Source organism: Nycticebus coucang, chromosome 18, assembly GCF_027406575.1.
Source record: "Nycticebus coucang isolate mNycCou1 chromosome 18, mNycCou1.pri, whole genome shotgun sequence".
In the NCBI taxonomy this organism is placed as follows: domain Eukaryota; kingdom Metazoa; phylum Chordata; class Mammalia; order Primates; family Lorisidae; genus Nycticebus; species Nycticebus coucang.
The window spans coordinates 54,986,412-55,006,251 of record NC_069797.1 but is presented as its reverse complement, the minus strand read 5'-3'; the positions used below and the strand labels follow the sequence as shown (position 1 = coordinate 55,006,251).

Genomic DNA, 19,840 nt, shown 5'->3' with positions numbered 1-19,840 from the left:
GCACTGGTACCTGACCAGGTGGGAGCAGGAGCTCTTGGTTCTGCCCAGGCCTAGGAGAGGGAGAGGTTTGATAATGAGTCAAGGAGAAAAAAAGGAGGGACCCTCGGGGTTGGAATAGCCCCGGAGTCCTATCTATAGAGGTAGAGACAGGAGGGAGACTCAGGCTGCACGTAAGTATACAGGAAGCAGGGCTGTTACCCTAAAACACCAGGGATGGTCCTGAGAACAGGAGGACTCTTCTTTTCCTGAAGCAGGCCATGGACACCTGGAGAAAGTCTGGGACGAGATCTTAATCATGTGGTTTTTGTTCTCATCTTGTTCTTTCTATTGTTCTGTCCTGAGCAGCAGACCAAAATTATAAAAGGAAGGTGGATAATACCATGCCCTTATTGTTCTTAAATTTATTCTAATGATGAGCAGGAAGGGGGTATAGCTCAGTGGTAGAGCATTTGACTGCAGATCAAGAGGTCCCCGGTTCAAATCCGGGTGCCCCCTCTCCCGGTGTGGCTTTCCAAGTTTTGGTAGATCTCAGTAATCTCCAGCCAACAGGAGGGTATGGATTCTCGGGCCCGGCCACCATTTTTCTTTTGCTCTGCGAGTGGCCTGTTCTGTACGTATGGCCAAGGTTTGAATGCAGTGCAAATGAGAGCGAGGAGCCCCGGGCTGGCCCAAAGTAGGATGGTGCAAATGGCTTTCTCCTGTAACAATAGGGCAGAGGCAGACGCACTCCCAGGTCGGCCTGGCCAGTGGCCCCCACGACTCTTCCAGGGTGGGGAGAGGCTGAGTTTCTAAGGGCAGTGGGAAAGAAAGGCCTGTAGAAGCTGCGCGAACATATGCGAGAGAAAAAAGAGGCGCCCAGCAGTAAGGGGGCTCCAGCAGGGAAGGAGAGTGGGATCCCAGCCCAGATGAACAACCCCGAAGTGAAGGATCTGAAAGCCTCTCTAGAGACTTTCCCTTCCACACAACCAGATTACCTTTTTTTTACACCATCAGTAGAAATCTGAGCTCAGACCTTCAGGGAACAACTGCTTCCAAGTGAGTAATCTGGGATTTATACCGAGGATGCAAAAAAAAGCGTACACGTTTAAGCAAGAAAAAAACTATTAAAATTGTAATACTTAGTATATACCAGTAACACTTGTTATCTTGTATATTATATATTGTACCTCTTGTAATTGCAGAAGTCAAATGTGACTTGATACAATTTTAATGTTTTTTTCTTACAATTTGTGTACATTAGTTTAGCGCCCTCTGTATTATTTCCGGATCTTTTCTAAAAACACCGAACCTCACTTCTCGCGTCTCTTTAAAAGTTTCGCCAGAGCGCCTGCGCAGCAGTTGTAATAAGAGACCATCTGAGGCCCAATGACCAGCAGAGGGGGTATAGCTCAGTGGTAGAGCATTTGACTGCAGATCAAGAGGTCCCCGGTTCAAATCCGGGTGCCCCCTCCCATACGTTTTCCAAAGTTCTTAAACGAATTACTTGAAATTTGTTTTTTTTCTCCCACTTGTGCGTTAAACACGTCTTTCACCATCTCTCACTTCTCTCACCATTTTCTTTCTCCGCAGACGAGGAGCGGTTAGAGAATGCAAAGAACTGGAGAATTCTAGATTAGCGGCTTTCAAAATGGGGTCCTGGAACCAGCACTATCTTCTTGGTACGTGTCTTGGTCAAGCCACATCCTAGACCCACTGGGTTAGAAAATTGGGGGTGGAGTTCAGAAATCTGCTCAAGGCCAGAGCAGATTTAATCTGTTTCTAATGTACGCTTAAATTCTAGAGGCTTACATTAAATTTTTTTTGCATGTTATTTGCTTTTATTGCCAAGTTTTTGTTTCAGTTCGAGCTCTTACAGATTTTATAGTGCAGACCACGGGTACCCCTGATGGAGAAATGTACTAAGATACCAGGGCGGGAGCTGGAATTCTGTCCTGGGACTTCTCACCTTAACGTCCGGCAAGGTAGGAGGTCGGAGATAATCTGGGCAGACCAGAAAAAGCCAGGGAACCGCAAAACACCCGCGTTGTGGCTCGTCACGTGGCCACATGAGGGCAGCAAGAAGCCACAGCTGGAAGCGACAGGCTATGTCATCCTAAGTCAGCCAAGTTGGGATTTAAATTAGACCTCAGGAAGAACTTACAAATAGGCCCTGCTTTGTCCCATAGTAAGAGAATAGAGGGTTTAATGTTGGAGGAGGTCGACTTTGGGACCCTGGAAGGGAGAGCTGGCATTCTAAAAAGATTAGAGAGCCGTTCGCTGTTTCCTTTCTTAGTTCCTCTTTCTGATCTCAGTGCCAGGGAACCCATCTTTTCCAGCCCACACAGTACTTTCTCCTGTCCCCATCCTTATCTCTCTTTCTGGAGAATTTCCCCATTGGCGCTCAGCATTCACACTCTTCCTCTGGACTATTTTCCAGTTCCTAGGCCCCAGCTCCTAGAAGCCTCGGTACCCCTTTATCCCCGCTCCTACCCCCTCCTTGCTGTCACACGAAGTAGGTCAGGGAAGGGAAGTGGCACCTCAGTGTCCTGACCTGATTCCCTGCTGTCTATTAAATTTCCTAAACTGTGGGTATTTTTATTCTGTCCTGAAAGAAAAAAAGATAATCTATCCCCAGAGCCTGTTGTAAGGTGTGGCAGGTGGAGTGAGCGGTTTCCTTGCTCCAGGGTTGGCTTTGAAAATTGACTGGGTCAGGCCTTGAACAGGCCTGGAGTCCCCAGAGAGAAGAATGGCCTCGGTTACCTTCTTGGGGTGAGGGTACGTCCAGGCTTTTGCAGAGTAGGGGCGAGCCAGGTCCCTTCCACTTCCAGGACTGCTGGTGCTGCAAATGGGGAGCAGAAGAATAAAGAGAGGAGGAGCCCTAAGATGCGGTGGAGAAGCTGGGGGTCTTTGCTGCAGGTGTTAGATTCCAGGGGGTGGGGGTGGGGTGGGGTAGGGGACAAAGCATCAGAAGCTCATAGAACTCTGAGAAAAGCTCAGAAAGTCGCAGAGCCTTGAGGGGTGTTGGTGGGAATGGCTGGAGTCCATGGCCCAGGGAGGGGTCGCCTGTCTCTTCCTGGGGTCCAGCCTCTCGGGCCTACTCTCTGCGGCTCTCCCTGGGGAGCAGAGAAGGGGAAGGGGCAGAGGGCTGCTAACGTTCTCAAGGCGTCCTCCCAGCCCAAGAGGCCGGTGCTCTGTCGCCCTCCTCCGTCCCTCTCCTGAGGGCCCTCGAGGGCCCCCGCGGCGCCGCGCCCCCCGTCCGGCCCCGCCCCACGCTCCCGGGCTCCCGGAGGCTGCAACCTCCCGCGCTCCCGCCTCTCCGCCCGCTCGCCCGGCTCCGCGCTCCGCCGCCTGTTCGCCGCCCACCCCTCCGCCTGCCCGCCTCGGGACCGCGCTGCTGGAGCTGGGCCCTCCCTCGCCGGGCCGGGGCAGCGAGCGGGACGGGGATGGGTCCTGGCCCCACCATGCGGGGCGAGCTCTGGCTCCTTGTGCTGGTCCTCAGAGTGGCTGCTGGGGCGGTAAGCCCCCAGCCTGGAGCAGGTAGGACTGGCCGGAGTTGGCCTGAGTGGGACCGGGTGCGGGGAGGGGCACGCAGGTGAGGGCATGGGCATGTACCGACCGGCAGGCGCTGTCCCTGAACGGGTATTTCCGCGGGAAGCCAGGAGGTCTGTGGACTGTGGGCAGGCGGACAGGGACCCTGGTTTCCTCCACACGTAGAGTGTGCGACTGAGGGTGGTGGCATTAGACACCGATGCTCGGACCTCTCCTTCCCTCCTGGAAGAACAGTGGAGGGACCCCAGGAGAGACAGCTTTATAAGGCAGTGGTCTCTGGCCCCAAAGGGGACAGTGGAAGAGTCACAGGGACCCGGGTCACCCCAGGCAAGGCTGAATTCAGTTGAGCCTGGTGAGGCTACTGCCCCAGATACACCTTCTTTTTCTCTTCCCTGCCCCACCTCCAGATAACCCAGACTAGTTCTGAGTTGGATTGGGGGGCTAAGCGGGAGCAGCCAGGGGGATGTCAGAGACATGGAATCTCTCTGGGCAAGGGCAGTAGCCATCTAACTTGCTTTCCTCTACCTATTTGTGACCAGTAGAGAGGTAGTGGGCCCAGGAAGAAGCACTTTGCTCTTCCCCTATACCCCAGTCTCAAGAGTCCCCTGCTGCTCTTGCTCCATTTTGTCCTGGTGGCCTTTGGCCTTCAGCTGCTCTGGTTCTAGATGAGTGGCAGGGTCCTACTTATCCTGCACATTTCTCTTCCCTCATACCAGTTCCCCAAAGTCATCTCTCCCACTTGGAAGTCCTTTCTGAAATCTACCTGGAATCCTTCATGCTATAAAAGAAGAAATATATATATATATGTATATGTATATGTATATATATATATGCACACATATATATTAATTAAAATATATATTATTTATTTATTTTGAGACAGAATCTCACTCTGGCAACCTGAGTAGAATGCTGTGGCTTCATAGCTCGGAGCAACATCAAGCTCTTGGGCTCAAGCAATTGTCTTGCCTCAGTTTTTCTATTTTTAGTAGAGATGTGGTCTTGATCTTGCTCAGGCTGGTCTCAAATTCCTAAGCTCAAGCAATCCACCCATCTCCCAGAGTGCTAGGATTACAGGCGTGAGCTCCGGCACTCGATCAGGAGGACTGTTTTTGACACATGACCTAAGTTCTCTCTCTTTATGGACCTAGACTTTCTCTGGGGTTGGAGAGATGGATAATTTGCAGCCAAGCCCTTTGACAGAAATAATGAGGAAAATAGAGTTCTATGCCTCACTGGCACAGGTGCCCCTCAGATGGGACGGGGAAGTCAAGAAGGATGCTGTAGTTGAGCTGTTGTGTCACAGAATCAGTGACAGCGCTCTTGATTTTAAAGGTCACTGGAGCTGAGGCAGGCCAGGTGAGAAGAAGGGTGTGGGGTGGTAAATGAGGAAGGGTGGGAGAGGAAGGGGGCTGATGGTGGAGGTGTGGGCAGAGAGCAGTGGGAGCTGATGTGTGTCAAGAAGCTGCTGGTGCAGAACCACCAGTTTTCTTTTCTTTTTGAGACAGAGTCTCACTATATTGCCCTCAGTAGAGTGCCGTAGTGTCATAGCTCACAGCAACTTCAAACTCTTGGGCTTAAGCGATTCTCTTGCCTCAGCCTTCCAAACAGCTGGGACTACAGGCACCTGCCACAATGCCCAGCTATTTTTTTGTTGCAGTTGCTTTAGCTGGTCTGCGCTGGGTTCGAACCTGCCACCCTCCATATATGTGGCTGGCACCATAACCACTGGGCTACGGGCACGGAGCCAGAACCACCAGTTTTCAGGGAGACCATACAGAGACTTGGCTTCTGTTCCTGCCATCTCATTTGCTGTGTGACCTTAGGCAAGTTACTTTCCTTCTCTGGGCCCGTTTCTGCACTTATAAAGTTAGACTGTTAGCGAAATCTTTGACTCTTGGTAGTGGGATGATGAGGGATCTTTTTTTTATCTTTTATGATTGTCTTTCCTTTTTAGATTTGTTATGATACGTAGGAGTAATAGATAATTCAGAAAAATCAATGTAAACATGAAGGAGTTGGACATGTTAATTACTGAGATGCTTTGCAGCCCCAACCTGTCATGATCTTCTGAACTTAGGGTGTAACTGGGTTGATGAGGGAGGGATCAGAACTTCTCACTGGGTTGGGTGAACCATGGAGAGGGTTGGGGAAGTGGAATTAGGAGGGAATAAGGATGGGCTGGAAGATGGTGGCCAGACCCAGGTCTGGCTGAGGGTTGCCTCTTCAGAGTCCCATTTGTATAGTAAACAGTAGGAGAGGCCAAGAAGAGGGAGACAGGCAGAGACTTGAATCACTTCTGTAAGCAGAGGGCACCCTGTATTCTTGGTTTTGATGGAGGTTCAGCCAGGAGAAATGGACTGCAGCAGGAGAGATTGAGGTTAGACTTAAGGAAGCTGTGAGAAACCAGGGGAAGCAGCTATTGACTCCCAGTCCAGTGCTCTTTTCACAGACAATGTTGGATTTGAGGGAGAGTCTGTGTGGAGGCAGGGGGTATCTTCTAGGGAGGACATTTATAGGAAGAGGACCTTCTGGGGGATGGTTGGTAAGGAAGAACAACGTGGCTTTGATGGATGGTAGAGCCCTTGTGACCAGTGAAAGGGCAGCCGGGAGCAGGATCTGAGCAGATGCTTACATCCAGCCCTAGAGCTCTGGGTTCTCTGGGTTGTGTGGAGGGGGGCGGGGGCACAGAAAGAAGCTGAGATCTCTCATCCCTTGTGACGGATGGGCTTGTTTGGTAGAGCCTTGAAATGTCATCCATCTTTAGCACCGGAGCATCAGGGAGATGCATGCCCATGGAATAGTCAGGCAGCAGGGGAGACCAGGCGGACAGACAGGAAGATGGCCTTGGGGTGCACAGCGGGGGCACTGAAGTTCTGGCCCAGATGGAACTAGAGGCTCCTACAACCCGCACTGGGAGAAGAAAGCTGAAGGTGGTATCCTGGCTTCAGAACTTGTGGGAGGCCAGGTCCTGTGCCCCCAGCTGAGGGACCCTGACAACTTGATCCTTTCTCTGAGCATTTCTTTCCCTTTCTATAAAAGTGTTGGACCAGATTGTCTTTAGGGCTTCATCTAGCCATGATTCTGCTTCAAACTTCCACCTCATTCATCAGGGACTTCTCACAAACAGGCTAAAATTCAAACTTCTTGTGGTGGCCACCAGGCAGCCCCTGTCCCCATCCTGCACATCTTTCACCCTTCCCAGGCACACCCCTTAACCCACTCCAGGCTGTCACCCTCTTGGATTGACAGGTAACTGGCTTCTTCTCGTTTGGGTCTTAATTGGCTCAAGGGTCATCTCCTCAGAGACGCACACCCAGACGGCTCTGTCCAGAGTAGCAACAACCCTCAGCCCTTCCATTTAGTCTGACTTTCTTCACAGCACTTACCACTACTTCACCTTGCCTTATTTGTATGTGTTTCTATGAGAAAGATCAGAATCTTCCTGGGCACAGGGATTGTGTTAGCCTGTTCATCTCTCTAGCACCCAGCGCAGTGCCAGGCACACATTAAGTCTCAGTAAATATGTATTGAATGAGTAAGTGAGCAAGTGAATCCGGGGTGGTTACAGACCCCAGACTCTCCCATCAGGGGAAACCCGTACAGTGCTGAACTCTTCTTTTTCCTCCTTCTCTCCTCCCCTCCCTTCCCCTCTTCCCTTCCCCCTCTGCTACCTAGTAGTCCTCTGCCACTTCCTTATACCTCCCTCCCTCTCCCCATGGAGGGGTCCTCAGTGGGTGCCTACCTACCAGAAGGAGGGAAGCAGGTACAGTTGGGGGCTTTGTAACTAGGAGGCAAGATTTCAGCTTAGCCTTCCCCGGCCCCCTTGGAGAGTCAGTGATCCAATGAAACCCAAGGAAGGCAGAACATCTCTGGGTGTTCTGTGTATGTTATTTTGTTAAAGACCCCAAACCAACCACCAAGTATAGGTTTTAAAAATCCCATTTTGCAGATAAGAAAACTGAGGCTTAGAGAGATTATGTAACTTGTCCAGCATCACAGTCAATAAGTGGCAGGTTGGGGGTTTGACCTTGAGCTTGTCTTATGCCAAACCTGTGCTCTTCTGTTGCTGTGATATTACAATAAATATTTCCAGAAGAGACAAGAGCTCTCAGTTCCACGTATCTCAGTATTGGGCACATTTAAAGATGCTTGCCACCTTTCCCTTGCCTTCTGTCCCACCCTCCCTTCCTGCCATCGTCCATGTGTGCTTACTGAGCAGATGCTCAGTCAGGCACCCAGAGCTTTGGGGTACACTGTCAGCAAGTGGTAACATGTGGGATCTCAGCCAGGATGGTGCATCCAGCATTTGGGGTGAGGGAAAGAGGTGTCAGAGGGGGCTCAGGGAAGAAGTGACACTTGTGAGATTTGAAGGATGAGCAAGAACTCATCAGAAGAAAGGTTGATTTATGGAATAGAATGGTCCTGGCTGAGAAATCTGCCATGTGTGAAGCCCCATGGCTGGGTCTGGAGAGGACTTTAGGGAGTCTTGACACTGGAGGAGTGACCAGGGAACCTGGCCATGAAGGGCCTTGAATCAGCTGGAAGGATGTAGTGAGCAGGAAACTGACAGAGAAAGAATCAAGCTTGTCCTCTAGATGTCTTGTTCTAGCTAAAATGTGGGAGACTAGTTCTAGGGCACTGAGGGGAGAGGCTGCAGTAACTGCCAGGAGAGAGGCTGTAGTGGCCTGAATGGTATGGTGGTCATGGGTCAGCCTGTGGGGTGGCACACGCCTCCTGAGCTGGAGCTGGGCAGTACCAGGTGAGGGAACACAGTCTTTCAGGGCAGCTCCCAGGTTGAGGCCCAATGGCTTCTAGGCCAGGTCCTTGGGGAACCCAGCCACATGCCAGTCTGGCCTGGGGCTACCCCTGCACCTCAGGAAATGGCTGGGGGCTATTGATCACTTCTGTGTGCACTTTCCGTGGTTCTGAGCAGACCCTGGAGCCAAGGGTTCAAATCCTGTCATGGATTAGTTCTGTGACCTTGGGAGGCTCCTTAATGTCTTTGTGCTTTAGTTTCCTCATTTGTAAAATAGATCTGAAACTACTACCTATCTTATGGGGTTATTGTGGGGATTCAATGAGTTAATGGATTTAAAGCACTTGGATAGTGCCAGCCCAGGGTCGCATCCTTGAAAGTTAACTATAATTTTATCACTACTATTATTATTGTCACATCCTATTAGACTGCATGTTACTTGGGGCCACAAATGAATGAATAAACGAATAACAACTTGTGTTATGGAAGCTTCTTGCCAACACACATGGGCAGTTTCTCTCACGTGCTTAACCATGGAATGGGTGCCAGGAATATGAAGCTCTCCAGGGGAAGGCAGGAGGTAGGACAGGAGTGACCAAGGGTTGGGCAAATAGGTGTGTAACGCAGGGGCGGGCCAAGGCTGTCCATCAAGTGTTTGTGGGGGTGTGCATGCACGTGGGCCCCAACACATGCACGTGAGCAACCAGCTGTGAGCTGAGGGGGTGATGTTCTGTCCCAGCCAACTGGGAGGAGGGAGGGTGACTGGGAGATAGCTGTGGATGGGTTGGGAGAGCCTCCCTCTCTACCCCTTGTACTGCCCTCTTTCATGGACTGCCTCTGCCTCTGGCCCTTCTATTTATTAATATAAAGCATTGTTTATGTCTCTCACTTGTTCCCTGTGGCGGCCTGTACCCCAGGCATGATCGCCATCTTCATTTTAGCAATGAGGATGCTGAGGCTTGGAGAAGTAAACTGGTGGGACTGAGGTCCCACAGCTTGTGGGTGCCAGGGCTGGGTGGAGAGGTAAGCCCAGTGTCTCTTCCCTGAGTGCTGCAGTGGGGGTCCACTCCCTGCGTGAGGGCTCCACCCTCTGGCACCCTCCTCTGTTCCAGGCCTGTGAAGCCTGTAGAGCCTTACCATCCCTCTGGGGGCCATCTGAGTTCCTCTGCTTGTTGAGTACATGCTCCTTTCCTGTTCTGGCTCCTGCCCAGGCCCCAGGGCTGCTTGCAGAGGACCCAGGGAGCTGGGCAGAGCAGCCTAGCACAAACAGTTCTATATCCTGAGGAGCTATGGGCTCCATCCGAGAGGAGTAAGACAGCCCTGGGTTGGGCCTGGGCAGTGGGCAGGCTGCCTTCTCAGCACTAGACTCAGGTCCATCTGTGGGCAGCCAATAGTCATCTTGGGGAAGGGATCTGGGGGCTGCCCTTCTGCCCATGTTCTCCAGGAGCATCTGGTTGTGATTAGGGGCAGAGAAGTGAGGGGGCAGGCAAGGGTCCAGTAGGCACCAGCAGCCAAGAATGACTTAATTGGATAAAACAGCTAATGACAAACCAGAGTCCCATAGCAGAGCCCTGGCCTCAGCCCCAGTCCTGATCCTGGCCAAGCCTTGTCTCAACCTCTGTCCTTGCTGGCTCTTAAGAGTTAGTCTCAACACTGTGTCCTCAATTATGTAGTGATTGAGTACCTGCTGTTTGCCAGGCACTCTAAACAAGATAGTGGAGAGATTCCTGGGGGATCTCAAGTTTCTCAAGGAGATGATGGTACATAGTCACACAAGTGGGTGCTCCAGAAAATAAGAGCTACATGCAGGAGCTCTGGGGAGCAGGATGCAGACACAGGTTTGAAAGGGGGATTTGACACAGTGTGGATCTGAAATTGATGAAAGTTACAGCTGGGGAATATCAGATCTACCCATCTGATGGTCTGTGTCCCATAGTAGGTATGACAAATGGAACAACAATATAAGGCACACATTTGGGGGCACAAATCTCTCTGAAATAGAAAGGAGTGGTTTTGTGTCATTTACAATGAATTTAACAAGCTAGAGAGAACTGGAGAGAACTTGAAGCCTAGGAATAGCTGCTAAATGGCCTGTGTTTTCCAATCCTATGCCCATGGCAGACATTACTAATTGATCTTGACAGTCTTTCTTGCTAGACACAAGTGGAGCGTCAGAATTCTTCTCAATTAAAGTGCCTTGGTTCACTCTGGGAGGCTGAGGCAGGTAGATTGCTTGAGCTTAGGAGTTTGAGACCACCCTGAGCAAAAGCCCCCATCTCTACTAAAAATAGAAAAATTAGCCAGATGTTGTACCAGGCGCCTGTAGTCTCAGCTACTGGGGAGGCTGAGGCAAGAGGATCACTTAAGCCCAAGACTTTGAGGTTGCTGTGAGCTATGATGATGTCATGGCATTCTACCAGGGCAACAGAGTGAGACTCTGTCTTCAAAAAGAAAAAAAAAGTGCTACTGGCTGTCACTAATCGATTGGAGATAGCATTTTAGATAACCTATTTGCCATCCTAGATGATATCTGGGTAGTGATAGGACTAAAACAGTGGGTCAGTGGGTGGGAGAAGGGAAGTTTTGTTCTCAGGGGATAACTGGCAATGTTTGGAGACATTTCTGGTTGTCACAACCTGGCGGGGGCTCAGGGAGAGAGGTGTTATTGGCATCTAGTGGGTAGAGGCCAAGATGCTGGTAAATATCTTACGTGTACCTGGACAGCACCTCTCCCCCTACCCTTAGCAAAAGGATTATCCAGTCAAACCAACAACTCAATTTAAAAATGAGCAAAAAGACTTAAATAGATTTCTCTAAAGAAGATATACAAATGGCAAAAAGCACCCGAAAAGATGCTCAACATCACAATCATTAGGGACATGCCAATCAAAACTATAGTTAGGCTGGGTGCGGTGGCTCACACCTATAATTCCAGCACTTTGGGATGGCAGAATCACTTCAACCCAGGAATTAGAAGTCAAAGTGAGCTGGGATGATGCCACTGCACTCTAGCCTGGGCAACAAAGTGAGATTCTGTCTCAAAAAACAAAAATAAGAAACAAAAATTATAATGACATACTACCTCATACCTATCAGGATGGCTATTATTTAAAAAAACAACAGAAAATAACAAGCATTGGAAAGAACGTGGAAAGATTAGAACACTTGTGCAATGCTGGTGGGGAATATAAACGGTACAGCCATGTTCCGTGGAAAACAGTATGACAGTTCCTCAAAAAATTAAAAATAGGCTTGGTGCCTGTGGCTCAAGTGGCTAAGGCGCCAGCCACATACATCTGAGCTGGCGGATTCGAATCCAGCCCGGGCCCACCAACCAACAATGACGGCTGCAACCAAAAAATAGCCAGGCTTTGTGGCAGGCTCCTGTAATCCCAGCTACTTGGGAGGCAGAGGCAGGAGAATCGCTTGAGCCCAGGTGTTGGAGGTTGCTGTGAGCTGCAATGCCACGGTACTCTACCCAGGGTGACAGCTTGAGGCTCTGTCTCAAAAAAATAAATAAATAAATAAATATAAAGATAGAATTACCAGCCTGGGTATGGTGGCTCATACTTGTAATTCTAGTACTCTGGAGGCTGAGGGGGGTGGATTGCTTGAGTTTAGTAGTTCAAGATCAGTCTGAGCATGAGCGAGACCCTAGCTTTACAAAAAACAGAAAAACTAGCCAGGCATTGTGGTAGGCACCTGTAGTCCCAGCTACTCAGGAGGCTGAGGCAGGAGGATTGATTTCTCAAGCCCAAGAGTTTGAGGTTGCTAGAGTTATGATGCCCTAGCACTCTACCCAGGGTGACAGAGTGAAGAGTGAGACTCTTTCTTAAAGAAAAGAAAAGAATATCACTGCCGGGCGCGGTGGCTCACGCCTGTCATCCCAACACTGTGGGAGGCTGAGGAGGGAGAATTGCTTGAGCTCAGGAGTTCAAGACTCGTCTGAGTGAGACTGAAACCCCGACTCCTAAAAAAATGAAAAAAACCAGTGGGCGCGCTGCGAGGGCCTGTAATCCCAGCGGCTTCCAGAGGCTGAGGCACCAGGGTGCCCACAGCCTGAGTCTGAGGTTGCAGTGAGCTACAACGCCATTGCACTCTGCTCAGGGCATAGGGTGGGACTCTGTCTCAACAACAAAAAAAAAAAGAAAGAAAGAAAAGAATTATCACTGATCCAGCAGTTCCACTTTTGGGTGGGAAGCAGGGTCTCAAAATTATTCAAAGCAGTTCTCAAAGAGATATTTGTACATCCACACAATAGCTAAAACATAGAAGCAAACTAATGAATAGGTAAGCAAAATGTGGTATATTTTGGATGGAAATATTAATTGACCTTAGCAGGAAGTCAGTTCTGCCATTTGCTACAACATGGATGAATCTTGACTTTGTTACGCCAAGTGAAATAAGCCAATCATAAAAAGACAAATATAGTATGATTCCACTTATATGAGCTACTTACAGTAGTCAAAATCATGGAGACAGAAAATAGAACAGTGGTTACCACAGGCCAGGGAGAGTAGGGAATGGCAACTTATTTATTTATTTAGTGATTTTTTGGCCAGGGCTGGGTTTGAACCCACCACCTCTGGCATATGGGACCGGCGCCCTACTCCTTGAGCCACAGGCGCCACCCTGAATGGCAATTTATTGTTTGAAGGGTATAGAGTTTCAGTTTTACAAGGTGGAAAGAGTTGCAGAGATGGATGTTGCACAATATTAGGGATGTATTTAATATTATTGAACAGAACACTTAAACGTGATGAAGATAGTAAATGTTATGTGTATTTTTTATTAAAAAAAATTTTTTTTGAGACAGTCTTACTTGGTTGCCCCAGGCCAGAGTCTCATGGTGTTTAGTTTTTCCTATTTTTAGTAGAGACAGGGTCTCACTCTTGCTCAGGCTGGTCTCGAACTCCTGAGCTCAAGCAATCCACCCACTTTGACCTTTTGGAGTGTTAGGATTATAGGCGTGAGCCATTGTGCCCCACCAATTATATGTATTTTGACACAATAAAAACTTCGAGAAAAAAAGGATTATCCGGTCCCTAATAGCGGCAGTCCTAAGATCGAAAAGCTCTGAACTAAAAGAACCCTGCTCTCTGGCCTCTCATTCCCTGATCCCCTGGAAGGTGGGATTATGTGCCATTTCTGGCAGAGAAATAGGGAACTGGGCCTCGGCACCTATAGTTCAGCAGCTAGGGTGCCAGCCACGTACATTGGGGCTGGCAGTTTCAAATCCAAACAACAATAACAACTACAACCAAAAAATAGCCGGGTGTTGTGGCAGGCACCTGTAGTCCCAGCTACTTGGGAGGCTGAGGCAAGAGAATTGCTTAAGTCCAAGAGTTTGAGGTTTCTGTGAGCTGTGATGCCGTGGCATTTTACCCAGGGCAACAGCTTGAGACTCTGTCTCAAAAAAAAAAAAAAAAAGGGAACTAGTTTGGAATTTTCCATAGCAGTGGTTTTCACCCATTGCAGGCATTCTTTAAGTCCTGGGGGTTCTCAAAATCTCCCCCTGGGGATCTTTTAAGAAACCTAATGCCCAGGCCACACCATAGAATAATTATATCCGATCTCTGGGGTGGGACCCAGACATCAGAATTTTTTTTTTTTTTTTTCGGTAGAGACAGAGTCTCACTTTATCGTCCTCGGTAGAGTGCCGTGGTATCACACTGCTCACAGCAACCTCCAACTCTTGGGCTTAGGTGATTGTCCTGCCTCAGCCTCCTGAGTAGCTGGGACCACAGGCGCCACCACAATGCCTGGCCATTTCTTTGTTGCAGTTTGGCCAGGGCCGGGTTTGAACCTGCAAACCTCAGTATATGGGGCTGGTGCCCTACCCACTGAGCCACAGGCGCCACCCCAGAAATTTTTAAAGCTCCCTGGGTATTACAGTGTGCAGCAGAGGTTGAGAATAATCACCCCTCTGGAGGCAGATTCACCTGGGTTTGAAACTTATCCCCATCCCTAACCCACTGTTTGACCTTTAACCTCTGACCCTCTGATTCCTGTCTGCAAAATAGAGAGCATCCTATCTACTTGGGCAGCAGGTGTGAAGATTAAAAGCATATGTGCAAAGTGCTTGCCATGGAGCTGGGCATGTGGCTTTCATAGATGTTGGCTGAGTGTCTCTTGTCCTAGTAGTCAAGTGTCCCCAAGGTCAATGACAGCATGTGTCAGGGCCTCTGCAGAATAAGCGACTGGTTCCCCACTCCTGGGTCTTCACTCTGGACTTCTAACACTCAGTTTTCTGTCTCCTTCTCCCATGTCATGATGAAGGCCCAGGCCCAGGATGGGCTGCCAAGGGGACCACAAAGAGCTGGAATCGGAGAGCCCGAGAGAGCCCTGGACAGGTGTTGGAGCTGGACAGGACCCAAGTGAGCCAGGACCTGGGAGGGGGCACCCTGGCCATCGACACACTGGCAGATAACAGGACCAGGGTGGTGGTAAGTGCTGGAGGAATGTGGAGGGGGAATGAGGTGAGGGTGGGGATGTTTCACCAGGTGCCCCATGTGTACTTGCCACACATGCAAATCACATATCCTTTGGCATCGGCCCTGTACCTGCAGGTCAGAGTGAAGAGAAGATCCCACAAGAGGGGGTGAAGCAGGGTCCAGATTGGGTTGTAACAAATGTAATATCTCAGCGCTTCATAGGCTGCCTACCTCATCCTGGACCCAGAGAGGGAAATTGACTTGCTCCAGGATGCACAGCTTGGTCATGGGGTTCCTGACACCAGACTGTCCCACAACCTAGGGAAGAAAATGCTGACAAGTGGCGTTATCAGTCACATCCTAACTGCTAGCTTGGGACCATCCCCAACCCCATTTCTGCCCTGTCTATAGACTGTGGGCCCAAAAGGACTAATGGCTATAAAGGCACAGACTGCTGAGCCTAAGGGCAAGACACTGTGCTGGGGGCTGAGTAAAGAGAGGTATTAGGGTACAGCTCAGGAAAGAGCCTTCTCTGCCCTGGACAGTTCTGGGACAGAGCTGAAGGGCAGGAGGAAGTGCCCTCCTTATAGACTCTCTATGGAGCTCGTGGAGGCCTCTGTGTGTTGGGAGGGAATCTTTAGTCATGTGCTCCTGGGCATGTATGTTCATGTTGTTACAGAACCAAACTTGGGTCTGTTTGCCTAGCACAGCAAAGTCAAAACTGACACAGATTCATTCACAGCAAGAGAAAGGAAGGCATTAATTGCATGGTGCCAAGCAAGAGTACACAGCTAATGCTTAAGATCCAAATTCCCCAGTGGCTTACAAGCAAAGGTTATTAAAAGTAGGGGTATGTTTCAGGAAAGCAAGCATTACAGGGAAAATAAAAAATCAATACATGGAGGTTATACATTGCTTTGGCCCCCAAAGGCAGGGTATCATGAAGTAGGGGCTTATGGCTTCAGAGATGCTTTGATTGGCTTTTTTTTTTTTTAGAGAGAGTTTCTGTTGCCCTCGGTAGAGTGCTGTGGCGTCACAGCTCATAGCAACCTCCAACTCTTGGGCTTAGGCAATTTTCTTGCCTTAGCCTCCCAGTAGCTGGGAGTACAGGCACCCACCACAACGCCCAGCTATTTTTTGTTGCAGTTTGGCCGGGGCCAGGTTTGAACCCACTACCCTTGGTATATGAGGCCAGCGCCCTACTCACTGAGACACAGGCACCGCCTGGCTTTTTTTTTTTCTTGAAACAGAGTCTCACTCTGTCACCTTGGGTAGAGTGCCCTGGCATACAGCAACCTCAAACTTGTGGGCTCAAGTGATCCTCTTGCGTCAACCTTCTGAGTAGCTGAGACTATAGGTGCTCACAACAAAACTGGGCTAATTTTTCTATTTTTGTAGAGATGAGGTCAGCTACCATGCCCAGCCTGATTAGTGTTGGTTAAGGAAGCAAGACCTTGTCTATTTTTTTTTTTTTTTTTTGTGGTTTTTGGCCGGGGCTGGGTTTGAACCTGCCACCTCTGGAATATGGGACCGGCACCCTACTCCTTGAGCCACAGGCGCCGCCCAGCAAGGCCTTGTCTAAAAACGTGGGGTCTGGCTGGGCACAGTGGGTTCATGCCTGTAATCCTAGCACTCTGGAAGGCCAAGGGGGGTGGATTGCCTGAGCTCAAGGAGTTCGAGACCAGCCTGAGCTAGAGAGAGACCCGCATATCTAAAAACAGCCAGGTGTTGTGGTGGGTGTCTGTAGCCCCAGCTAGTTGGGAGGTTGAGGCAAGAGAATCACTTGAGCTCCATAGTCTGAGGTTGCTGTGAACTATAATGACATGCACTCTACCAGGGGGCGATAGAGTAAGACTCTGTCTAAAAAAAAATAATAATAGGGGGCGGCGCCTGTGGCTCAAAGGAATAGGGCACCAGCCCCATATGCCGGAGGTGGCGGGTTCAAACCCAGCCCCAGCCAAAAAACTGAAAAAAAAAAAAAATAATAATAATAATAAAATAAATAAAAAACCTGGGGTCAGCAGAAAGGAGTGTTGAAGTTTGGCTTGTGGGAGTGGCTATCTCTAGAGCCTTCCGGAAGAAATTTAGAACAAAGAATGGTGGTCAGAGTTCAGTCCTCAGTTTCTCCCCTTATCAGAGGTCTGTGCGATGGTAGTTGGTATTTTCCCTCTGTTGGGGGATTTGGGTTTCAGAAAAACACTGAAGAACATAGGTTAAAGCTTGGCACCCATAGCTCAGTGGTTAGGGCACCAGCCACATACACTGGAGCTGGCAGGTTTGAACCCGGCCTGGGCCTGCTAAACAACAATGACAATTACAACAAAAAAAAATAATGCCAGGCGTTGTGGTGGGCACATGTAGTCCCAGCTACTTGGGACCCTGAGGTAAGAAAATTGCTTAAGCCCAAGAGTTTGAGGTTGCTGTGAGCTATGACACCACTACCGTCTGGCCTGGATGACAGAGCAAAACTCTGGCTCAAAAAAAGAAAAAATTATCTTCTAGTTTCTGTAGGGAACCAAAACATCTTGTGACCCTGGCTTGCTTGGGAGATTGTTGTTTATTACTATTTTATTTTATTTTTTTTAAACTGGGAAGTGTCAGCGAGGGTGTGTTTGCACAGTATGCCTGAGGGTTTGTATGTCTTCTATTCATGTTCCCGTGTATCTGTCACCATGGGCTGTTTGTGAGTATCTGTGATGAGTGTGTGCGTGTGCGCATGCACACGCGTGGTGTGTGTGTGTGCACCCATGGCTGGGAGTGAGGAGGATGGAGTAATGGAACACAAAAAAACTATGAAATGAGAAGAAGCAATAAGAAGGCATACTTCTCAGTATCTATTTCTTTATTTTGTGTGTTCTTAAATCAAATTTGTTCATGCAAGATGGTCAAAAAGGCCAAATAGTGCTATAGTCGATGGTAAAACAAAACACAGCAGTCCTGCTTCTCTCCTACCCCGCGATCACCCTCCCCTTTCTCACAAGCTGCTACCTGGGGCTGTTTCTTCTGGCGTTTTGTAACTGTATTTCCAAGTAATCTGCATGTCCTGTCCTGCCCCCTTGATTAATCCGTCTTAGGCATTATCTGTTTTGGTACCCTTCCACTGAGCTTCATTTCACTCTCTCTCAATCTCTTTGTCCAATCCATATGCTCAGTATTTTTTTTTTTTTTTTTTTTTTGTAGAGACAGAGTTTCACTTTATTGCCCTGGGTAGAGTGCATTGGCATCACAGCTCACAGCAACCTCCAACTCCTGGGCTTAAGCGAGTCTCCTGCCTCAGCCTCCCGAGTAGCTGGGACTACAGGCGCCCGCCACAACGCCCAGCTATTTTTTTGTTGCAGTTTGGCCGGGGCTGGGTTTGAACCCACCACCCTCGGCATATGGGGCCGGCGCCCTGCTCACTGAGCCACAGGTGCCGCCCTCAGTTTTTTTTTTTGTTTTAGAGACAGAGTCTCATTTCGTTACCCTCGGTAGAGTACTGTGACGTCACAGTTCACAGCAACCTCCAGCTCTTTGGCTCAGGCGATTCTCCTGCCTCAGCCTCCCAAGTAGCTGGGAAGACAGGCGCCTGCCACAACGCCCGGCTATTTTTTGTTGCAGTTTGGCCGAACCTGCCACCCACGGTATATGGGGCTGGTGCCCTACTCACTGAGCCACAGGCGCCGCCCCATACGCTCAGTTTTATATCACCACTATCATGTAAATATTTTTCACTACTAACCCAGACAGGGTAACATCATTGTTTCTTTTCTTGTATGATGTTTGTTTTTTCTGGATCTTTACCCCACATTTGTTTTTGTTTGTTTTTTTTTTCTCTTTATTATTATTTTTTATTAGATCATAACTTTGTACATTGAAGCATTTATGGGGTTCAGTGTACTGCTTTGATATACAATGTGAAATGCTTACATTGAACAAAGTAACCCATCCATCATACTCATTTCTTAATAGTTTTGAAATGTACCAGTGCATCATGTACATTAGGTGAGGTCCCCCAAAATACCCTCCCCTCCCCTTTCTCTCCCCTTCTACTTTCTGGATTATAGTTATGTTTCGCCATTCATATGGATGTGTAGGTAATTGTATATTAATTTCATAGTAGTACTGAGCACATTGGATACTTTTTTGTCCATTCTTGGCCCTCATTCTGCCTTTGCTTGGTTTTCTGTGCTTATCATGGCTACATTTTCCTACATGTCCACTTGGCCTCAAGTATAATTTTTGGTGTGGTCAAACTTGCTGGTTCTTTTTCTCCCCAGATTCCTCTCTCCTGCCTGCCCCATGGCTTGCCATCCCAGGACCCCCTTTGTCCCTCTCCTGTGCTGGACATTTGTTTCCAGAAGTATGTATCTCTGTGGCTCTTTTCAAAAGGTCCTCTTTATGCCAAGTGGGACACAACCCTTTGGACCATGGTTCGTGGCCCAGAGCAGAGCAGGGATCAGTCTTTGGCCCTGGCCCCTGTGTCTTTTCTTTGCTACATCATTTCCTTGTCGCTTGCCTCCCTGAAAAAGCTTGAACAAAAGGAAAAATTCTCCTGAGAACTTGGGCGTCTGAAAATGCCTTTATTCTCTCCTCTCATTTGATTGATGATGTGGCTGAATATAGAGTTCTAGGTTAAAAATAATTTTCCTTCAGAAGTTTGAAGGCATCTCACCAGTGTCTTCTGGTTTCTGATGTCACCGTTAAGAAGTTTGGTTTCATTCTTATTCCTGATCTTAGTATATACCTATTTTTCCCCAACTTCTGGAAGCTTTCAGGATATTCCTTGTAACCTTAATGTTCTAAAATTGCCTGAAATGTCTTACTCTGGCTCTTTTCTTTCACATGTTGGATATTGGAGGACTGTTTCAATCTATAGACTTTTTTTTTTCTTTTTTGTGACAGGGTCTTGCTCTGTCACCTAGACTAAAATGCGGTGGATGATCATAACTCACTGCAGCCTCCAACTTCTGGGCTCAAGGAATCCTTCTGCTTTAGCCTCCCAAGTAGCTGGAACTACAGGCGTGCACCACCATGCCTGCCTAGTTTTGAGTCAAGATGAGGATCTTGCTATGTTGCCCAGGCTGGACTCAAACTCCTGGGCTCAAGCAATCCTCCCACCTCAGCCTCCCAAAGTGGTAGG

At 48.8% G+C, this 19,840-nt stretch overlaps 1 protein-coding gene, 1 long non-coding RNA gene and 2 other non-coding genes across 8 annotated transcripts in view; 3 read left to right on the top strand and 1 right to left on the bottom strand.

Annotated features, from left to right (window-relative positions):
• PLXDC1 (plexin domain containing 1) overlaps nucleotides 1–19,840 on the top strand; it is a 103,210-nt gene that overhangs the window by 377 nt on the left and 82,993 nt on the right. For 4 of the 5 annotated variants that reach the window (XM_053569435.1, XM_053569433.1, XM_053569432.1 and 1 more), the window contains exons 1-2: nucleotides 3,293–3,516; nucleotides 14,573–14,733. In XM_053569435.1, coding sequence (XP_053425410.1) covers nucleotides 3,423–3,516; nucleotides 14,573–14,733 — 255 coding nt within the window. In that variant the 5' untranslated portion in view covers nucleotides 3,293–3,422. Of the gene's footprint in view, nucleotides 1–1,569; nucleotides 1,659–3,292; nucleotides 3,517–14,572; nucleotides 14,734–19,840 lie in introns of those variants that run through there. The other variant, XM_053569434.1, reaches the window with a different exon arrangement.
• Nucleotides 424–495, top strand: TRNAC-GCA (transfer RNA cysteine (anticodon GCA)). The gene has a single exon. It is a non-coding gene; the product is annotated as a tRNA-Cys (tRNA).
• Nucleotides 438–2,054, bottom strand: LOC128570388 (uncharacterized). Its single transcript, XR_008375562.1, has 3 exons — nucleotides 1,946–2,054; nucleotides 975–1,044; nucleotides 438–698 (listed from the first exon to the last, which is right to left on the bottom strand). It is a non-coding gene; the product is annotated as an uncharacterized LOC128570388 (long non-coding RNA).
• On the top strand, nucleotides 1,378–1,449 carry TRNAC-GCA (transfer RNA cysteine (anticodon GCA)). The gene has a single exon. It is a non-coding gene; the product is annotated as a tRNA-Cys (tRNA).